This window comes from Salmo trutta, chromosome 13 (genome assembly GCF_901001165.1).
Source record: "Salmo trutta chromosome 13, fSalTru1.1, whole genome shotgun sequence".
In the NCBI taxonomy this organism is placed as follows: Eukaryota; Metazoa; Chordata; class Actinopteri; order Salmoniformes; family Salmonidae; genus Salmo; species Salmo trutta.
In genome coordinates this window covers 47140150-47162651 of record NC_042969.1, presented here as the reverse complement: position 1 = coordinate 47162651, position 22502 = coordinate 47140150, and the positions used below count along the sequence as shown (strand labels likewise).

Genomic DNA, 22502 nt, shown 5'->3' with positions numbered 1-22502 from the left:
AAACTACCAGAACACAAACAGTTGAACTGTAAAAAAAATATATATATATATATAAAAAACATTTTAAAAATACGATTTTTACGTTATTAATGAAAAACAAGATCCATGACTTATTTCCCCCACCGTAAACTTTCAACCATGTCTGCCTCATTGAACTCAGTGGGTGAGCGAGTTACATGGTCGGCTAATGTGTCAACAAAGTTAGATGATTTTTGGGGGGGATCATGCAAAACTAGGCAAGTTGACCAGTGGCCTGTCCATGCAAGCCTACCCACATGGTGCTTCTTGCTTCACTCTCGCTCTCTCTTCTTCTCCAGTTTAATGAAACACGGACAGGCCGTAAAGAGCTTAGGTTAGCACCCACATGGGTGTTGCCCCGTCAGAGGGAATGGGAGAACCTACAAGAGCCTACCTGGGCCAAAAGTGCACACCCACACAAGCAAGCACGCACACAAGCACACGCAGACAGACACACACACAGACACACATACACCAGGAATGAGAGTGCAGGGCAGGGCAGACAGAGTGCTGTAAAATAAAAAACGGATTACAACCACAACAAAACGTAGTGGTACCATATACAGCTGAGGGAGAGGTAGCAGAGATGTCTGCCAACACTGTGGTGGTATGGTGGGATTGAGTCAAAGGGGGGTTTGGGGGGCCTACCAAGTGGCGCAGCGGTCTAAGACATTGCATCACAGTACTGAGGGGCCACTACCGCCTCGGGTTCGATCCCAGACTGTGTCACAGCTGGCAGTGACCCGGGAGCCCCATAGGGCGTCACACAATTGGACCAGCGTCGTCCTGGGTTAGGGAAGAGTTGGGCCAAGGGGACTTCGCCTGCAAGCTGAATGGTGTTTCTGCCGACACATGAGCTAGCTTCCGGGTTAAGAGAGCAGCGTGTCCATTTTAGAAGCCCTCCCAAAAACTACGCCTCCCTACAACTCCTTCAGAAACAACCCCCACCCTCTCCATACCCAAAAAGCCCCCGAGCCACCGCCTCTAGCTGCCAGCGGTCCAATGTAATTAAATTACTTCTCAAAGTTTACTTAACAGTAAATGGTTAGCAAAATTTAAGGTGATTTCAAATTTGCTTTCATTCCACTTCAATGGCAGCCCTGTTTCAGGCTCTGTCTGCAAATAATTAGCACATACATTTGCATCGAAATCGTTTAGACCATATGTTGCAGAAATTATGGAAAGTAGCAAATTAAAAAATATTTTCGTTCTCTTACGGAAATGTGTACATGTCGAGAGCGGGGAGGAGAGAAAGGAGGGAGGGAGAGAGAGGAAGGAGGGAGAGAGGAAGGAGGGAGAGAGAGCGGGCGGCATTAACATGTGGCTTTAAATGCCGACAACAAGGAGGAAGAGAAAAAGGGGGAGGAGAAGGAGGAGAGGGGAGGGGGGATGGGCAGAGAGAAATTATTCCATTTGGATTGGAACATACTCATAACGTTCTGTTTCAAGAGCTCACCAGATGCTGTTTGAAATCTGCCAACAGAAGAAAGAGATGGCTTCCATCACCACTCATTCTCCCCCCCCACACACTCTTCTCCCTCTCTTCTAAAGTGCTTAACAACCTCTATTACCGCTCATCTATCTATCCACCTCCTCCTCCTCCTCTCATTTCCGAAACAAGGGGCCCTCCGCAAAAAAAAGTTAAACGGCAAATTTCATCACAACTTTACACAAGGGAGATGGAGTTCCAGGAAAATAACGCTGCCTTACTTGAAACTACGGAAAGTGATTACATCAGGGTAAATTTAGGTTTATTTGTGTGAATGCCTAAGAAATGTCAATTTACATGACATTTGATGGGATGACGGAAATTATGGCAATCATGAAAGCACCAAGCCTGACAAACGGAAAATACAGAAATACGTAGTGTACTCTCAAGGAAGAAACACACAACTCTATTATACACAAAGAAACAAATCTGTTTAATTCTCTTTGACAGAACGAGCCTGAAAAAGGCACAGGCTGCATCTCAAATGCCCCCCTATTCCCTATAGTGCACTACTTTTGACCAGGACCTATCCTTATCATATCAACTTCTAACACAATCACTCTATAACCACAAGATTCAGAGAGCGGGCAGGAGCGTCTGTGTAGTGTGGATACTACACTCATAAAACAAAGAGAGGAATCAATTTGACATAAAACCTCTGGTACACAGAATGGTGCCGGAGGGAATGGCTGCCGTTTTACGGGCTCCTAACCAACTGTGCTATTTTGTGTGTTTTTTCGCATTGTTTGTAACTTATTTTGTACATAATGTTGCTGCTACTATCTCTTATGACCGAAAAGAGCTTCTGGATATCATAACAGCGATTACTCACTTCGAACTGGACAAAGATTTTTTCTTTAATGAGTCTGACACAAAGGATATACTGTTTCTCTGAGATGCGTTCTACTGCCCAACGTGCAATTACTGGAGAATAAACTGGATGAGCTCCGTTCGAGACTATCCTACCAACGGCACATTGAAAACTGTAATATCTTATGTTTCACTGAGTTTTCAAACTCTCCCTGACCGAGCCTGTAATACCTACATGTTTCAAGCAGATCACCATAGTATCTGTACCCAAAAAAGCGAAGATAACCTGCCTAATGACTACCGCCCTGTAGCACTGATGTCGGCAGCCATGAAGTGCTTTGAAAGGCTGGTTATGGCTCACATCAACAGCATCCTCCCGGATACCCTAGACCTACTCCAATTCGCATACCACCCAAACAGATCCACAGATGTCGCAATCTCAATCGCACTCCACACTTCCCTGTCCTACCTGGACAAGAGGAACAAATATGTGAAAATGCTATTCATTGACTACAGTTCAGCATTCAACACCATAGTGCGCACAAAGCTCATCGCTAAGCTAAGGACCACGGGACAAAACACCTCCCTCTGCAACTGGATCCTGGACTTCCTGACGGGCCGCCCCCAGGTAGTAAGGGTAGGCAACAACACATCTGCCACGCTCATCCTCAACACAGGGGGCCCTCAGGGGTGCGTGCATAGTCCCCTCCTGTACTCCCTATTCACCCATGCCTGCTTGGCCAAGCACGACTCCAACATCATTATTATGTTTGCTGACAACACAACAGTGGTAGGCCTGATCACCGACAACAATGAGACAACCTATAGCAAAGGATGTCAAAAACCTGGCAGTGAGGTGCCAGGACAACAACCTCTCCCTCAACGTGAGCAAGACAAAGGAGATTATCGTGGACTACAGGAAAAGGAGGGGCGAACACGCCGCCATTCACACCAACGGGGCTGTAGTGGAGCAGATCGAGAGTTTCAAGTTCCTTGGTGTCCACATCACCAACAAACTACCATGGTCCAAACACACCAAGACAGTCGTGAAGAGGGTACGACAATGCCGTTTCCCCCTCAGGAGAAAAGATTTGGCATGGCTCCCCAGATCCTCAAAATGTTCTACAGCTGCACCATCGAGAGCATCCTGACGGATTACATCACCGCCTGGTATGGCAACTGCTCGGCATCCGACAGTAAGGCGCTACAAAGGGTAGTGTATATGGCCCAGTACATCACTGGGGCCAAGCTTCCTCCCATCCAGGACCTATATGCTAGGTGGTGTCAAAGGAAGGCCCAAAAAATTGTCAAAGACTCCAGTCACCCAAGTCATAGACTGTTCTCTCTGCTACCACACTGCAAGCAATACCGGAATGCCAAGTCTAGGTCCAAAAGACTCCTTAACAGCTTCGACCCCCAAGCCATAAGACTGCTGAACAATTAAGTAACCACTACCTACACCTGTTGTATTCGGTGCATGTGACAAATAAAATGTGATTTGTCATTCCACAACAGGAGATGAAAACCAGCTATTCCCAGTCCTCCCTCCCGTATTACTCTATTACGGAATCCTATCCCTCTATCCTTCTATTCCGCTATCCCTCCACCCATCCATCCCTTTATCCACCCACCCATCCCTCCATATGGGTATCAGTCAATGTGCCACAGTGTCAATCTCAATCAGTCTAATTCGGTTAAGTGCGTCTGGGGGGGGGGTGCCCCCCCAGCCTCTTTGATAAAAGCTTATTCAGGTATTTGGTGGGGCTGCGCGGCGGGCTGAGCACTTCCCCTTTGAAGGGCATAATTACGACTGTTGACTGGAACAGTGAGGTAATGGCACATAAATCCAGCCTGATCAATGGTTACAGGCCACAAATTACAGACTGTCACTCCTCTATTATCCTTTAAAATAATCACAGAACGAGCCTTTAACTGACGGGAAAGTAGGAATTCCGACGTCAAGGGGCTTTTTTGGGGATGTTGGGACAAATGTGGTGGCAGAAAAACAATGTAGCTTGGGTTGTTGTCACTTAGGGGAATGAAGCGAAATTACTGGTTTAAGGAAACTGAAAAAAGAGCATTGAATCAAATCGCTTGCTATATATTTAACCGGGAACTATCCTGTGTGATTTAGCAACTAAACATTGGAACTTCTTTATTCAATGGCTTTGGGTTGAAACATGACTGTATGTCCTCTCTCCTTGGAACAAACTCAAACTGATTATGAAAATATTTTGAATGTGAAGACTTGTGTGTCTTACTATTGCTCTTCTCAAAACTCTGACAGGACACCTGACCCTATCGAAAAGTTAATGTACAAACCTGTATAATAATCAGAATCTGTTTTTCAGATCTTGTCTGAAAGTTCAGTTCAGGTATATACTCAATAACTAACTGATTATGACAATATTTTGAATGTGTGTGATTGGTCTTCTCAAAACTCAAACAGCTCCAATTCAAAGTTATTTTTTAAAGTTATTAGCTACAATAATCATAATTTGTTTTTCACCTCATGACTGTTCAGGTGAAGTGTGGAGTTCAGATATGGAGCATCATGTAAGGGGAAACCCCCCCCGAACTGTTCAAACACCACACCTCAGATGAATTGCTCTCCCGATGATAATAATACGACTAGTACAAACTGTTATGATGACATAGTTACAGTTATTACAATGGGCTTCTCCTGCATTTGGAAGGTAGGAGGGGGACATACCTTCAAGGGAAAATCCCTGGTTGCGTCCCAAATGGCACCCTCCTTCCTGCATAGTGCACTACTTTTGACCAGGCCCTGATCAATGTAGTATACTACATACTGTAGGCAAAAGGGTGCCTTTTTGGGACACAGACCTTGTGAGTGTGAGGTAACTACTGTCTGAAGTTTGTGACAACCATGTCCAGAGTAGTGTAGTGCAGCTAATAATCACACAGCTTCAGCTATACAGAGAGCGACAGAGAGAAGGGGATGGAATTGTATGATTGTGATATGGGGACATGGTGAAGATAGAAAATGTACTGACAAGCAAAAAAGGTAGAGGAAAGTGTGTGTATGTTCGGTGTATGTGCATGTGTGTGATAGTGCGTGAGTGTGTGTGTGTGTGTGTGTGTGTGTGTGTGTGTGTGTGTGTGTGTGTGTGTGTGTGTGTGTGTGTGTGTGTGTGTGCGTATGTACAGTACCAGTCAAAAGTTTGGACACCTACTCATGCAAGGTTTTTTTCTTTATTTTCTACATTGTAGAACTATGAAATAAAAAATGGAATCAAATCAACATATATTTTATATTTGAGATCCTTCAAAGTAGCCACCCTTTGCCTTGATGACAGCTTTGCACACTCGTAACATTCTCTCAACCAGCTTCATGAGGTAGTCACCTGGAATGCATTTCAATTAAAAGGTGTGCCTTGTTAAAAGTTAATTTGTGGAATTTCTTTCATTCGTAATGTGTTTGAGCCAATCAGTTGTGTTGTGACAAGGTAGGGGTGGTATACAGAAGACAGCCCCATTTGGTAAAAGACCAAGTGCATATTATGGCAAGAACAGCTAAAATAAGCAAAGAAAAACGACAGTCCATCATTAATTTAACACTTGAAGCTCAGTCAATACGGAAACACTCAATAATTTTTAAAGTGTCAAGAGCAGTCGCAAAATCCATCAAGCGCTATGATGAAACTGGCTATCATGAGGACCGCCACAGGAAAGGAAGACCCAGAGTTACCTCTGCTGCAGAGGATAAGTTCATTACAGTTAACTGCGCCTCAGATTGCAGCCCAAATAAATGCTTCACAGCAGAGTTCAAATAACAAACACATCTCAACATCAACTGTTCAGAGGAGACTGCGTAAATCAGGCCTTCATGGTCGAATTGCTGCAAAGAAACCACTACTAAAGGACAACACTAAGAAGAAGAGACTTGCTTGGGCGAAGAAACACGAGCAATGGACATTAGACCGGTGGAAATCGTTCCTTTCGCCTGATGAGTCCAAATTTGAGATTTTTGGTTCCAACCGCCGTGTCTTTGTGAGATGTAGAGTAGGTGAACGGATGATCTCTGCATGTGATTCCCAATGTGAAGCACAGAGGAGGTGGTGTGATGGTGCTTTGCTGGGGACATGATGATTTATTTAGAATTCAAGGCACACTTAACCAGCATGGCTATAAGCATTCTGCAGTGATACGCCATCCCATCTGATTTGCGCTTAGTGGGACTATCATTTGTTTTCAACAAGACAATGACCCAAAACACACCTCCAGGCGGTGTAAGGGCTATGTGACCAAGAAGGAGAGTGATGGAGTGCTGCATCAGATGACCTGGCCACCACAATCACCCAACCTCAACCCAATTGAGATGGTTTGGGATGAGTTGGACCGTAGAGTGAAGGAAAAGCAGTCAACGAGTGCTCAGCAAATGTGGGAACTCCTTCAAGACTGTTGTAAAAGCATTCCTCATGAAGCTGGTTGAGAGAATGCCAAGAGTGTGCAAAGCTGTCATCAAGGCAAAGGGTGGCTACTTTGAAGAATCTCAAATATATTTTGATTTGTTGAACACTTTTTTGCTTACTACATGATTCCATATGTGTTATTTCATCGTTTTGATGTCTTCACTATTATTCTACAATGTAGAAAATAGTAAAAATGAAGAAAAATGAGTAGGTGTGTCTAAACATTTGACTGGTACTGTATGTGGAGGAGGGTGATGGATGTAAAGGGAGTTAAATTAAAAAAGAAGAGAACAGAGAGAGACGCTCCGTCCTAGTGGTGTCTTAGCGTCTTAGTTACCGCTCCCTTCAGTCCCCTCTCGCCTTCACCCCGCTCCTCAACAAAGGGCGGCAGTTGCCTAAACGCGCCGAATTAGCCCATTAGTTCTAGAAGGGGGTGAGGTGACACCCCTCAATGTATGTGGTCTGTTCAGCCCACATCTGTTCGGGCCCTGCTAGCGGGCCACAGGACCCCTGGAGGGGCCCGAGACCCCTAATGCTCCCATTTACTGTGTAAGAATTAGTCAAATCACATGCCCCTAAGCCTCGCCCTTGCTCTCTATATAGCCCTGTGTGTGTGTGTGTGTGTGTGTGTGTGTGTGTGTGTGTGTGTGTGTGTGTGTGTGTGTGTGTGTGTGTGTGTGTGTGTGTGTGTGTCTTGCTACTGCTTCGCCACCTATTTTGGTTTCAATCGCAAATCACCAAAGGGAAGTAGGGGACTCCCAACTTTCCCATTTAAAGACCTGTCTGCTTAATGCACGCGTCCACGCGCACACAATCGCGCACACACACACACAGGCTGTGAAAGACTGTGTTAGTGTTCCAACTATAGCTAGCTATACCACTAGCAGTGAGGTACGGCCGCTGCCAAGTTCACCACTCTCCTCTGAAGAGATCTTAAGGAGTGTTTGTTTTCTCTGTCATCAATGGTTCCAATTGAGAAAAAAAGGTTTTGATGACCTTTAACCCCACTGGGTCCTTAGTGGGTGTTCTGCAAACACGAACTATTGATGAGGGGCTATGGAGGGACTAGCGAGCAGAAGTTTATTTGAGTGGAAGCTGATAGCTGCGTCCCAAATGGCACACACCGGGCTCTGGTTAAAAGTAGTGCACTATGTGAGTAGGGTGCCATTTAGGACGCAAGCCTTAATGCAGCAGAGGAGCTGATAGATCAGGGAGGACAAGTGTCGAAGTGTACATGGATGTGTTGGTGTGCATGTGTCTATGCGCATGTCTTAGTGTGAGAGGGAGATATTACTTGATTGTTTGCCTGTACGAGTCCATGCCTGTGCATGCGCATCTGTGTATGATGTACACGCATGTGTACGTCATGTGCGTATGTGTGTTTGTGTACACGTACACATATGGGTCTCTCTATAACCTAGGGTACAGTGAGGATTTCCTACACCGGACAACTTGTTAAAGCTGTTGATAAGTGTTTTTTTCATGTCATTACATTAAGATATAAGGGGGCTCATATCTATAGTCAATCAAATTCACAACTTTGTCATGGTTGGTGTCTTGACAGATTTTTCAAAATCATGTGACATAAAACATTATTTTTATGGCAGAGTAAATTGTCACTGCCATAAAACACTAAGAATGCTGGATCTAGCTGTCAGACAGTTTTAATATAGAGATCTCATGAATGCTGTGTAACATTTTCTGTCTCCTTATGTTACGGGGTGAAAACACTTTTCATGGGTATGCAAATCACAAATAATAAATGCGATTGGAAAATCGACTGCTTCAAACCGAAAGTCACCTTAACTTGATACTTAAAACTGAAATTGATACTGTCATTAATGTGGTTCTTCAATAATTATGCATAATACTTGTGTCCAGTTATTTACGGTTGATATTTTCACACATCATCATCTGATCCAGCAAGAAATTTTCCGAATTACAGTCAAGTGATGAACAGCTGTTGTGATATTGCATCGCATGCGCGGACACCCCAAGTGCTGGAAAAAAGGTGTTAGTGAGGAATGTCCAGAATATGTTGGTGTCTCATTCGTTACGCTGTTGAAGACAGTTGTGCATGGATCCACGTTGGATCTAATATCCCTAGCCAACTGATGTTGACCATCTGATGTTCTCCTCTTGATTTACAGCAGGGTCACATTGGATTTAACAGGGAAAGTGTCAAAGTAACGTGTTCATGTTTTCATGCCTCGGATTGGACACCAAGTCTATGGTGCGCAATTGAGTAGAATAAACTACTGCACAACACCCAACGCTATTCCTATGACATCAAATTACAGTACATAGCCTAGTGTGCTTATTCACAACATGACAAATATATTTTGTTTTCCATGGCACACCTGCAATTTGGCTCGAAGTAGCCTACTTGAACTTGAATTTCAAGTACTGGAATATGCCTACCTTGAAAATCAGACATTTCCTCAATTTGGTGCTTGAAAAGTCCTTGTAATAATTGTTGTCAATTTATAAGTTCTCCTGCTCCCTTATAATTATCTGTGATAGCATTTTTGATACGTTTTTGTGAGCGATGGTCACTTTTGTTTGTTTCCTACCATTTCAATTGAAGGGTGTTGCGCTACTCTGTTGCGGTAAAACCACGTGTGGTTATGATGAGAACGACAACATCGAATGTTGTCTACAACTTGGCTTTCCATAGAAATCCTTCCATTTAAAAAAGTAACCTGTTTTTTGGTCACTTTGTCATTATAAAAACAGGGATGGTGAGATTGAAATGGTGAGATTAATGTCACTGCTATTCATGGCTTTATTACGTGTGCCTGCGTCGGCCACATAAGCTTCAGAAAAATGGCCATGCATGCATCAAATCTATTTAGGCAATGTCCATATTATTCTCACATATTTTAGAACGCAATGCTAATTTGAATATCAATGCATTGGCAAGGCCTAAAAAAAACGCATTGTTTTTAAAGTGGTAATGGATTACTTTTTTGGACTTTCTGCATGCATTTTTGGGGGAGGGTTCTATATTAGGCCCTATACGTACAATTATATAAATTGTACAATTATATAACATTGAGGTCCTTGAAAATGACAATAAAGTGCTTGAAAAAGTCCCTAAAATTCATTGAATTTGACATGCCAATGTCTGAATGAACCCTGCTTAAAGGACGTATAGTTCTACGCAGTTGAAATATAGGTGAAGTTATTTGCATATATTCACTTTTATTCGTCTAAGTACACATGTGGAACTGCATCAAAATCCTTTTTCAATTTTGTTTCAAACTATTTTGAAATGTTTATCCCGATGTCACACATTGGCCCCATTATTTACCCATATAAGACCCATATGTGTGTTCACGTGCATGTGTGTATTGGTGTGTCTTTCAGAAGGAGTATTGACAGCCACTCTGGGTGGAGAGTAGAATAGAGAGAAGAGAGGCACATGTGTCTGAGGGGAGTGAGCAACAGAAGGCCATCTAAAGGCCTAATGTTGACACTGGGGATTAGTGGGCAAAGACACAGACACAGGGGAGAAATATTACGCCGCACAGGGCATATGTGGGAACCTGGTTGTCACTCTCACACACACACACACACACACACACACACACACACACACACACACACACACACACACACACACACACACACACACACACACACACACACACACACACACACACACACACAACGCGACTATCGGGCACACGTGCGCACATACACACACACATTGTTTTTGAGAAAAAATAAATCCTCTGAATCTTGAATTGATTAGATTAGTGTGTGTGTCTGTGTGCGCGTGATTGAGAGGGGAATAGCCGAAAAAACAAGGGGTGTGGATGAAGTCCCCCCCGTCCCCCCCCCAGCCCAATGCTCAGGCCAGGCAGGAAGTGACCCATAAACATATCTTTCCAGCTCTTTCATAGGGGGCCAGTGTTGCCCCCCTACTACCCACCTCCTGGCCCTCCCTTACCACCCCCCAGGCCCCAGTGAGCATTAAGCGCGCCAGCGGCCCAGCCGAGAGCGCTCATTACAGGCCCACAGAGCCCACAGAGCTCCCACTCAACAAAGGCCTGAGAGGCTTTAGCCAGGGGATGATCTGCTTTCTACTGACTAGAGAGAGTCCTGGAGTCCATCGAGTGACAAAGAGAGACGCAGAGGGGAGGATGGGGGGAGGAGGGGGGAGGGAGGGAGGGAGAGTGAGCGGGTGGCTTTAAGGATCTCTGGGGAGGCAATAGGGAGAGAGAGAGAGAGAGAGAGAGAGCGAAAGACTGGCGGGCGCTCAGAGAGGAGAGGAGGAAAGGAGGACAGAGCAGGGGCTTATGTGACGGTGGGCAGGCGACGACGTCAGGACATTAACATTCACAAACCTCCAACATCTGCTCTACCACACTCACTGGAACAAAGACAGAGAGCGAGCGATGGAGGGAGAGAAAAGGAGAGGGAGGGAGGGAGCGAGAGAGAGAGCGAGAGAGAGAGAGATGGGAGGAAACAGAGTGAGAGAAACAAGTTGAGAGAAAGACAATGAGAGAGATGGCATATACAGAAGAATGAGAGGGTGAGAACGGGAGATGGTTCATTTTTGGACTCTGTCATCATCTTGCATGTGCTTCCCTATCAATTAGAGTATCCACTCAGCGGCTAAAAGGGTGAATGGAGAAGAGACAACAGATGCTCCTAATGTAGTGACAAATTCATAAACACACACACACACACACACACACACACACACACACACACACACACACACACACACACACACACACACACACACACACACACACACACACACACACACACACACACACTGACAAATGCATGCACACAAGTACAAACACACACACATGAATGGCTCATATGCACGCACAGACACAGACACACACAGTGTAAACAGTGAGTTAATGGAATGGGTGAGGACAGGCCATGCTCATTACACTGACATTATAATTACAAGGGCTAGCTTCTGGTGATCAGTCAGGGCCTGCAGTGCAGATGGACCCTAGAATAGTCCATGTTTAGTGTGTGTTGGTGTGTGTGTGTGTGTGTGTGTGTGTGTGTGTGTACATTACACCAAATTCACCAGACCATACCTAAATAGTAGGATCCATCCTTACCTCAACCCCCATAATATATCTGTGTCCCACCAAGCACCCTGGCACCCCACTCCACAAAATGTGGAAAAAGTGAAGGGGTTTGAATATGCATTCGGAAAGTATTCAGACCACTTCACTTTTTCCACATTTTGTTACGTTACAGCCTTATTTTAAAATGCATTAAATTAATTTTTCTCTCTCATCAATCTTTACACAATACGCCATAATGACAAAGAAAAAACTGTTTTAAATAAAAAAACGGAAATATCACATTTACATAATTCAGACCCTTTACTCAGTAGTTTGTTGAATCACCTTTGGTAGCGATTACAGCCTCAAGTCTTCTTGGGTATGACGCTACAAGCTTGGTGAGTTTCTCCCATTCATCTCTGCAGATCCTCTCAAGCTCTGTCAGGTTGGATGGGGAGCGTCGCTTCACAGCTATTTTCAGGTCCCTCCAGAGATGTTCGATCAGGTTCAAGTCCTGGCTCTGGCTGGGCGACTCAAGGACATTCAGAGACTTGTCCCGAAGCCACTCCTGTGTTGTCTTGGCTGTGTGTTTCGGGTCGTTGTCCTGTTGGAAGGTCAACCTTCACCCCAGTCTGAGGTCCTGAGTGCTCTGGAGCAGATTTTCATCAATGATCTCTCTGTACTTTGCTCCGTTCATCTTTCCCTCGATCCTGACTAGTCTCCCAGTCCCTGCTGCTAAAAAACATCCCCACAGCATGATGCTGCCACCACCATGCTTCACTGTAGGGATGGTGGCAAGTTCCTCCAGACGTGACGCATGGCATTCAGGCCAAAGAGTTCAATCTTGGTTTCATCAGACCAGAGAATCTTGTTTCTCATGGTCAGAGAGTCTTTAGGTGCCTTTTGGCAAACTCCAAGCGGGCTGTCATGTACCTTTTACTGAGGAGTGGATTCCGTCTGGCCATTCTACCATAAAGGCCTGATGGGTGGAGTGCTGCAGAGATGGTTGTCCTTCTGGACGACCCTCCCACTGTCTGCCGAATTCTTTCTCTCTGCTCTTGTTTTCCTTAATAGGATGTCGGTGGGCGGAGCTGTGAGGGTCGTCAGATAAATGGGACACACCTGGGCTCGGGTGTGTCCCGAGGATAAATCCACCTTCCCCCAAACATCGAGGTGGCTCTCTGCATGCAGACACACCGTTCGGTTTTTGTTGTGGCATTTTGAGGATTCTTTGTGTTCGTTTATTTTGGCACCTCTCAACACCCCTCATTATCACCATCTATGCATGCATCGACTCACACTACTGGCTACACACATTATTGTCATTTGTATACAGGATACTTTATTTAATAAATATATTTCTGTTATTTCTTTATCTCCACGTTGTCTCCCTGACCAAGGCCCTTCTCCCCCGATTGCTCAGTTTGGCCAAGTGGGCAGCTCTAGGAAGAGTTTTGGGGTATCCAAACTTCTTCCATTTAAGAATGATGGAGGCCACTGTGTTTTTGGTGACCTTCAATGCTTCAGAAATGTTTTAGTACCCTTCCCCAGATCTGTGTCTCGACACAATCCTGTCTCAGAGCTCAACGGACAATTCCTTCGACCTCATGGCTTGGTTTTTGCTCTGACATGTACTGTCAACTGTGGGACCTTATATAGACTGGTGTGTTCAAATCATGTCCAATCAATTGAATTTACCTCAGGTGGACTCCAATCAAGTTGTAGAAACATCTCAAGGATAATCAATGGAAACAGGATGCACCTGAGCTCAATTTCGAGTCTCATAGCAAAGGGTCTGAATACTTATGGAAATAAGGTATTTAAACAGTTTCTTTAATACATTTATATATTTAATACTTTGTCATTATGAGGTATTGTGTGTAGATTTTATTTAATCCATTTTAGAATAAGGCAGTAACATAACTAAATGTCAAGGGGTCTGAATACTTTCCGAATTCACTGTATATAGGGAATAGGGTGATATTGGAACGTAATCCCAACTCATTGCAATTCCTCCATGGCATGAACCAGAGTCTAATAGATGTTTAAATCCTTTGAAGGGCGGGTGTTCAGTCACAGCTAATACACCACTGGACATCCTCAATACTGGGACCCAGCTGGGCCTGGAGATGGGATGATAAGCAGGATAGGGCCTGAATGGCTAGTCCAACTCCACGCTAGTCCAACTCCACGCACTGCACACCTGTACCGCACATGCACATGCCCCCCCCACACACACACACACATAAACACACTTGCCCAGCTGTGTGTCATCCCTCTCTGACCTGAGGGGAAGTGGAACGCCCATTGGATCAGCAGTGCAGGTGTCAGAACTGGCCCTACCTCAAGAGAAACTGTGTGTCCCAAACGGCACCCTATTCCCTATATAGTGCACTACTAAAGAAATAGGGTGCCTATAGGCCCTGGTCAAAAGTCGTACACTATATAGGAGAACAGGTTGCCGTTTGAGACGCAACCACTGCCTTGGTGAGAAGGCCTGGGAAGGAATGGAGGGAAACACAGCCTAAAGCCAAGCATGGCCCAGCTCACAGCATAACCACCAGTTAGACGGACAGAGAGAGAAAAAAGAGTAAATTAAAGAGAAGAGAGAGAGATCCAAGATCCTGGCCAAATCTGCCGAGGCGTCAGAGGAATGACGGCAACATTAGAATGTCGACTAAAAGAGTGCCGCGGCCGGCTTCCTTTCTACTGGGTCATACAAGGCTCATTACGGTTGTGGTTCTGTGGAGAGAAGAGGAAAGCCAGAGACACGGTGGGTGCATTAAACACGCTGTGTGTGTGCGCATCTGGCCGTCTGTTATCTGCTCTGCTGCCCAGAGGTGAACTGCACTTAAACCCGGGTTTTTTTTTATGACGGCCCGCTGGCATTAGGAGTACATTAGTATCACCTGGGGGGGGGGGGGGGGGGGGGTGTAGGCTGTGAGTCTGTAATAATGTGCACATAAGCTCACACACGGACGCACGCACATACGGACTAGAGACAGGCATCATTATTAGCACACGGTCATGCAGGCGATGCCAGGGAGACGATAGGAGCCTGCTATCCACTGATACTCAGGAGTAACGTTCACGTCCAGTGACACTCACTGTCAACCTATGATCTACACACACAATCACCAGACAACATTATGGGGCTGGAATGATGATGATGATGACATTAAAGTAAATACTGTGGATTAGAGTAAGTACATTTCACAAAAGAGTATAAAGAAGACAGAGTTTTCCCCTTCCTGACGAAGGAATAAGAAAAACTCCTGGCCCTCCGTAAAAGACACTTGCGGACTCTTTTCCAGGCAAAGATTCAGCCTGGTCCTAGACTCACGGACATGATCTAATGAGTACGCGTTTTACAGGGGGACAAGTCTTCATCTGTGTCTGGGAGAAAGCTAACTAATTCAGCCTTACTAGCCTATGACCACCAGAGTAGTGTTTCAAAATTCCCAGAAAAACCAGTTGGAAGATTGCTGGAATTAGAATGCAATGACCAGGAGATCTGGGAATTATCCAATTAGGATTTCTGAAAAACATGGTTAAAAGTAGTGCACTCTAAGGGGGAGACAGACAGGTTGTGTTGCCGTGTCAGTATCCATATTAACTCCATATTAACCACAGGCCTCTGATCAGCAGCAGTGACAGTGCCATATAAACACAAATTACTCAACTCCAGACACTCAACACAGCAGCACCATTCTTTTCCAACGGAAATTAGGAAAACATGGAGAGACTGGGAAGGCTGGCCAGCATTCATCCTCTCGCTCTCTCTTTCACTCGTTTCCTTGCCTTCTCTCTCTTCCCCTCATTTCCTTCCTCTCTTCCTTCCTCTCTCGCTTCCTTCCTCTCTCTTCCCCTCGTTTCCTTCCTCTCTCTTTCCCTTGTTTCCTTCCTCCCTCTTTCCCTCATTTCCTTCCTCTCTCTTTCCCTCGTTTCCTTCCTCTCTCTTTCCCTCGTTTCCTTCCTCCCTCTTTCCCTCGTTTCCTTCCTCTCTGTCCCTCGTTTCCTTCCTCTCTTTCCCTCGTTTCCTTCCTCCCTCTTTCCCTCGTTTCCTTCCTCTCTCTTTCCCTCCTCTCTCTTTCCCTCATTTCCTTCCTCCCTCTTTCCCTCGTTTCCTTCCTCCCTCTTTCCCTCATTTCCTTCCTCCCTCTTTCCCTCGTTTCCTTCCTCCCTCGTTCTCCTCATTTCCTTCCTCCCTCTTTCCCCCGTTTCCTTCCTCACTCTTTCCCTCGTTTCCTTCCTCCCTCTTTCCCTCGTTTCCTTCCTCTCTCTTTCCCTCGTTTCCTTCCTCTCTCTTCACCTCGTTTCCTTCCTCCCTCTTTCCCTCGTTTCCCTCCTCCCTCTTTCTCCTCGCACTCTGTCTCTCAATCTTTCTTCCTGCCTCTATTCCTCCTCTCTTTCTCACTCCCTCCTCATCTCTCCTCTCTCTACCCCCCTTTCTCACCTCCCCCTCTCCCTATTAAGTGTGATGTCACAAGTTCCACTAGGTTGTGTGTGTGTATGTGTCTGTCTGTATGGGACTTGGATGTTTAGGATGTCTTTCACAGGCCTGTGCAGCAGAGAGGGGTGGGTGGTTCTGAAATGATGCATGGCTGTTGGGGCCTTTCATATGTTTCCTGTGACGCACACACACAAACCTAATTGCACTCACACACTCTCTCTCTCTCTCTCTCTCTCTCTCTCTCTCTCTCTCTCTCTCTCTCTCTCTCTCTCTCTCTCTCTCTCTCTCTCTCTCTCTCTCTCTCTCTCTCTCTCTCTCTCTCTCTCTCTCTCTCTCTCTCTCTCTCTCTCTCTCTCTCTCTCTCTCTCTCTCTCTCTCTCTCTCTCTCTCTCTCTCTCTCTCTCTCTCTCTCTCTCTCTCTCTCTCAAATAAAAAAACATGGGGCCTGACTGTAAACACGTCGTGGTGATTTCCCTCTGCGCAATTTCAGCCCGTCACATCTGGTTCACAATATGACTCCTCAAAATACAGAGTGTAATGTACACACAGCTCAGATGATGAAATATGACTTATGCATGTTTGAAAGGCGCTCGCCTACAGGAAGAACATGGGCCGGAAGTAGTGGAGACTGGGGAGGCTAGAGTGAGTGAGTGAGTGAGTGAGTGAGTGAGTGAGTGAGTGAGTGAGTGAGTGACGCATTGGAAAGAATTTACAAAAAAACAGAGCAAACTAGAATGCTATTTGGCCCTAAACAGGGGGGGGGGGGGCCAGAATGAAAAAGTGTGAATGTATGTACTCAAGACGCTCGGGTTAATAGCGTCTGCTAAATTACCAAAAAGGATAAAAGTATTGCTGTGTACATTTGAAGAGGTAATTATCTGTGCATTATCCTCGATACAGGACAGGGTGTAAGGACTGTACTAGGGTCTGTGTAAGGACTGTACTAGGATCAGCCACTAACCTGCAGCCTGGAGCACCAGCTGGAGTCGAGCCCTGGCCTGTTCTGCAGGTGTCTGCAAGAGAGAAGAGAATTTTTTTTTTAGAATCACACTGGATAGCTTTAACACTGCTATAATTTATTGTGTTTATTCGTTACTATAATTTGTCAATACATTTTTCAATTAATACGGGAAAAAATATTTTGTGTTTTTTTTCTTCCTGTGTCTGAAACATATTCTCTGGTGTGAACATTTAATACTTAACTAGCCTTATGTATAAATAGCTTTTTTTCAGTTATGTGGTTATTACTTATTTGGAGTACAATGATTAAACCCCTATGGCCCTTGGAACTTGACGGAGGAGCGTTTATTGTGGGTTTCAGACGAGAGTCAACAGAACAGCACACTGGGGGCAGAGCATCTGCAGCACCACCAAATAAAAAGCACTTTTCTCTCTCTCTGAAAAGCGACGCACTCAAGGGGTATGAAAGGAAAGATGAAAGAAAAGCGCCAGTAACAAGTCTTTCGAGAGAAGAAAAACAGAGCACATTTAAGTGGGAGATAGAAAAGAGTCATGCTAGTTCTGTCCTGTAGTGGGTGTGTGGGTGTGAATTTGAACATGTGAGTATACATGTGGGAACATGGGTGTGCTTGCGTATGCACAGGTGTGTGTGTATGTGTGTGTGCATAGGTGTGTGTGCTTACTGCTTTGACAGCTGTATCGGGAGGCGGGCTGCGCAGCGTTTTGACATGCCTCAAAGGGCCGGGTGTAATTCCAATATCTCTGCTATTAGATTTGAGGAGTCTTAATTGTCAAGGAAGAATGATAGTCATCGGGGTGAAAGCGTTATAAAGCCCGGCCCGTCGCTTCAGATTGCTCTCTGGGAAGCAAGGTGCGGTCTCGTTCTACTGCAAGCCACGCACGCGCACACAAACAGACACACACGCACACACAGGATGTGTAGGATTAGAGGAGAAATTAAATGCTAATGGGATGAAATTTGAATGTGGTGCCTGGGAGTATCATTTAGCGGGCGAGGGAGGTGCGGGCCCCACCGCTGACAGCCCGCCATGCATTCTCCTCATCTCGCATAAATTTGATTTATCAAACTGTAAACTTGTCACTTTGTAAAAACGTCACTTTTCGTGGCAGCCGGGAAAATATAATGACCCCCTTTAATGTAAAAGTGTCACTCGGCTATGTCTTAGATGACAAACACGTCAACCCCCCCCCCCCCCCCCACATCTCTTGATATAAAGAAACTTGATATTCCCCACCTTTTAAAAAACATGGGTTAGTCTCCGAGTGGGTCTTTGAGAGTGGCGGGGTGCAGGGTTTTGTTCCCGTTGGTGGAGGTGACAGTGCGGATCAAACTCAGTACGACTGGGGACTGTCAGACAGCTGTAATTATCAATCAGACTGGGAGAGATGACTGAGTGGCAGGAGAACACCCAGGGCCCAAACATACACACAAGGGCGCCCACCCGCCCGCCCGCTCGCCCACCCGCCCGCCAGCCCACCCACCCGCCAGCCCGCCCACCCACCCACATGGACTGTGACGATACCAGTATTGCAATATTTCTTCCATGGCAAAAAATTTAAACACAAAGCAGACCAAACTCTTTGGTCCTTTAAAAACCTGCTGTATATAAAATATTGTGTGCTATAGCTTGGGAAATAAATAAAATGTGACTCTGGATGACAACATAATGTTTGTTTCCAACATTAGGGCTGTTTTCCTAAAGAAGTTAAGTCCACTTCGTGTTTTGTTTCCTTGCCACAACACTAACAAGTATCCACAACACTAACAAGTATCCACAACACTAACAAGTATCCACAACACTAACAAGTATCCACAACACTAACAAGTATCCACAACACTAACAAGTATCCACAACCCTAACAAGTATCCACAACACTAACAAGTATCCACAACACTAACAAGTACCCCCCCACCATCCAGTGCAACAGTGATTACAATAACACTTCGTCGTGATGCATAACGACCAGTCGGCAGAAACATCACAGAGCTTAAGTTGTCCTGGATAATAATGGTGTATTTCAATCATCTTAGTTACAGTCATTTATGAAATCCCCCCCCCCCCCCCCCAAAAAAAACATTTGCATTTCTTTAAACTGCCCCCGAGGCTTCTGCCATATAACACCATGTGTATTTACACACGGGGAAGAAAAGAGAGAAATGATATGAAGAATAGCCGGCCCCTGTTTGTTTCGTAACAAATGCCGAGCTTAATATAACGGTTAAATAAACATGTCAAATGATGAAAATGGATCCCGTGCCAAGACAGCGTGTGGCTTGGCACCGCACGGCAGTTATTCCAGTCGAGTTCCAATCAAAGTTACTCGATGGCCAGGAGAACAGAGATACTGACAGAGGGAGAGAGAGAGCGAGAAAGAGAGACAGTGGGGACGACAGAGGGGGAAAGAGGAAGGGAGAGAGAGAGATTACACTGATTGAACTACAGGACAAAATACAAACCCTCCAACCAAAAAAGGCCTGTGGTGTTGATGGTATCCTCAATGAAATGATAAAATATACAGACCACAAATTCCAATTGGCTATACATGAACTATTTAACAACATCCTTAGCTCTGGCATCTTCCCCAATATTTGGAACCAAGGACCGGGGGATATACGTCAACAGCAACCTTGGTGAAATCCTTTACATTATCATTATCACAGCAGACTTGTACATTTCCTCAGTGAAAACAATGTACTGAGCAAATGTCAAATTGGCTTTTTACCAAATTACCGTACGACAGACCACATATTCACACCCTAATTGACAAACAAACAAACCAAAACAAAGGCAAAGTCTTCTCATGCTTTGTTGATTTTGACTCAATTTGGCATGAGGATCTGCTATACAAATTGCTGGAAAGTGGTGTTAGGGGAAAACATATGACATTATAAAATCCATGTACACAAACAACAAGTGTGCGGTTAAAATTGGCAAGAAAACATTCATTCTACAGGGACATGGGTTGAGACAGGGATGCAGCTTAAGCCCCACCCTTTTCAACATATATATCAAGGAATTGGCAAGGGCACTACAACAGTCTGCAGCACCCAGCCTCACCCTACTAGAATCTGTTTGCTGATGATCTGATGCTTCTGTCCCCAACCAAGGAGGGCCTACAGAAACACCTAGATCTTCTGCACAGATTCTGTCAGACCTGGGCCCTGACAGTAAATCTCAGTGAGACAAAAGAATCGTGTTCCAAAAAAGATCCAGTTGCCAGGACCACAAATACAAATTCCATCTAGACACCGTTGCCCTAGAGCACACAAAAAATGATACTTACCTCGGCCTAAACATCAGCGCCACAGGTAACTTCCACAAAGTTGTGAACGAGCTCAGAGACAAGGCAAGAAGGGACTTCTATGCCATCAAAAGGAACATAAAATTTGACTTACCAATTAGGATCTGGCTAAAAATACTTGAATCAGTTATAGAACCCAGTGTCCTTTATGGTTGTGAAGTCTGGGGTCCGCTCACCAACCCAGAATTCACAAAATGGGATAAACACCAAACTGAGAATCCGCATGCAGAATTCTACAAAAATACCCTCTGTGTACAACGTAAAACACCAAATAATGCACGCAGAGCAGAATTAGGCCAATACCCACTAATTATCAAAATCCAGAAAAGAGCTGTTAAATTGTACAACCACCAAAAAGGAAGCAATTCCCAAACCTTCCATAACAATGCCATCACCTACAAAGAGATTAACCTGTTCACAAACAGACCACACCCCAGTACAGCAACACAATTAGACCCAACCAAATCATGAGAAAAGAAAAATATAATTACTTAATTAATTACAAAATTAAGGAAAGCTTTGACTATGTACAGACTCAGTGAGCATAGCCTTGCTATTGAGAAAGGCCGCCGAAGGCAGACCAATCTCTCAAGGGAAGACAGGCTATGTGCACACTGTCCACAAAATGAGATGGAAACTGAGCTACACTTCCTAACCTCCTGCCCAATGTATGACCATATTAGAGACACACATTTCCCTCAGATCACACAGACCCACAAAGAATTTGAAAACAAACCCAATTTTGATAAACTCCCATATCTACTGGGTGAAATACCACAGTGTGCCATCACAGCAGCAAGATTTGTGACCTGTTGCCACAAGAAAAGGGCAACCAGTAAAGAACAAACACCATTGTAAATACAACCCAAATGTATGTTTATTTATTTTCCCTTTTGTACTCTAACTATTTGCACATAATATGACATTTGAAATGTGTTCATTCTTTTTGGAACTTTTGTGAGTGTAATGTTTACTGTTCATTTTTATTGTTTATTTCACTTTTGTTTATTATCTCCTTCACTTGCTTTGGCAATGTTACCATGTTTCCCATGCCAATAAAGCCCTTAAATTGAAATTTAATTGAGAGAGAGAGAAAAGAGAGAGAAAGAGAAAGAGAGAGAAAAAGAAAGAGCAATAGGGAGAGAGCTTTACTGACCAAGACACAAAGTAGGCCTAAATGACGCACACGCCCAGACATGCCTTTAAACAACACAAACCGACTAAACATATCAAGCCAACATTCTAATACACAGCCAATGGAATCCAATAGCTTCATACAATATACTTTTATTTTTTTGTGTTGGACTGTCTAAAACAAAATGACCTTGTAACAAAATGCATTTTATAGTTAATTGAACACAGGGATATATAAGCAGTGTCAGGTACAAGGCCAGAGCCTCCCAGCTGTGTCTCTATTTGTGATACATCTGTCATCCCTATCTGACATCAATGAGCTCAATCACAAAAAGGCTTGTTTGCTCCACAACCTGTTCAATTGCTCTCTCATTCAACCAATCTACTACAATGCCTTCACCTTTGATCCTTGATCCAACTTTCATTTTGATGCTTGCCCGTGTGTGTGTGTGTGTGTGTGTGTGTGTGTGTGTGTGTGTGTGTGTGTGTGTGTGTGTGTGTGTGTGTGTGTGTGTGTGTGTGTGTGTGTGTGTGTGTGTGTGTGTGTCCACCATGCTCTCTGGCTTAGGTAGAGCACAGACCACAGGCTCTTCTGCGTCCGTATTTCACACAGACAGCCAACGAATGAGAGAGAGAGAGAATGAGCGAGAACAAATGAGAGATCGCGATTCATTCTGCGTAATTCATTAACAATAAAAAAAATAATAAACCTTTAATTGTCCTCCCCAGAGGCAACGCACGCCTCCCAAACTTCCAAACCTCCAGCTGGGTCCTGCGATGCCTGCTGCATCTGAAATTGCTTGGCCCTTCAATTAGACTCTGGCCAATCAAAC

At 44.7% G+C, this 22502-nt stretch overlaps 1 protein-coding gene across 1 annotated transcript in view; it reads right to left on the bottom strand.

The window, feature by feature from the left end:
- rsrc1 (arginine/serine-rich coiled-coil 1) overlaps positions 1-22502 on the bottom strand; it is a 185393-nt gene that overhangs the window by 65393 nt on the left and 97498 nt on the right. The window contains exon 6 of the mRNA XM_029772271.1: positions 17213-17264. Coding sequence (XP_029628131.1) covers positions 17213-17264 — 52 coding nt within the window. The remainder of the gene's footprint in view (positions 1-17212; positions 17265-22502) is intronic.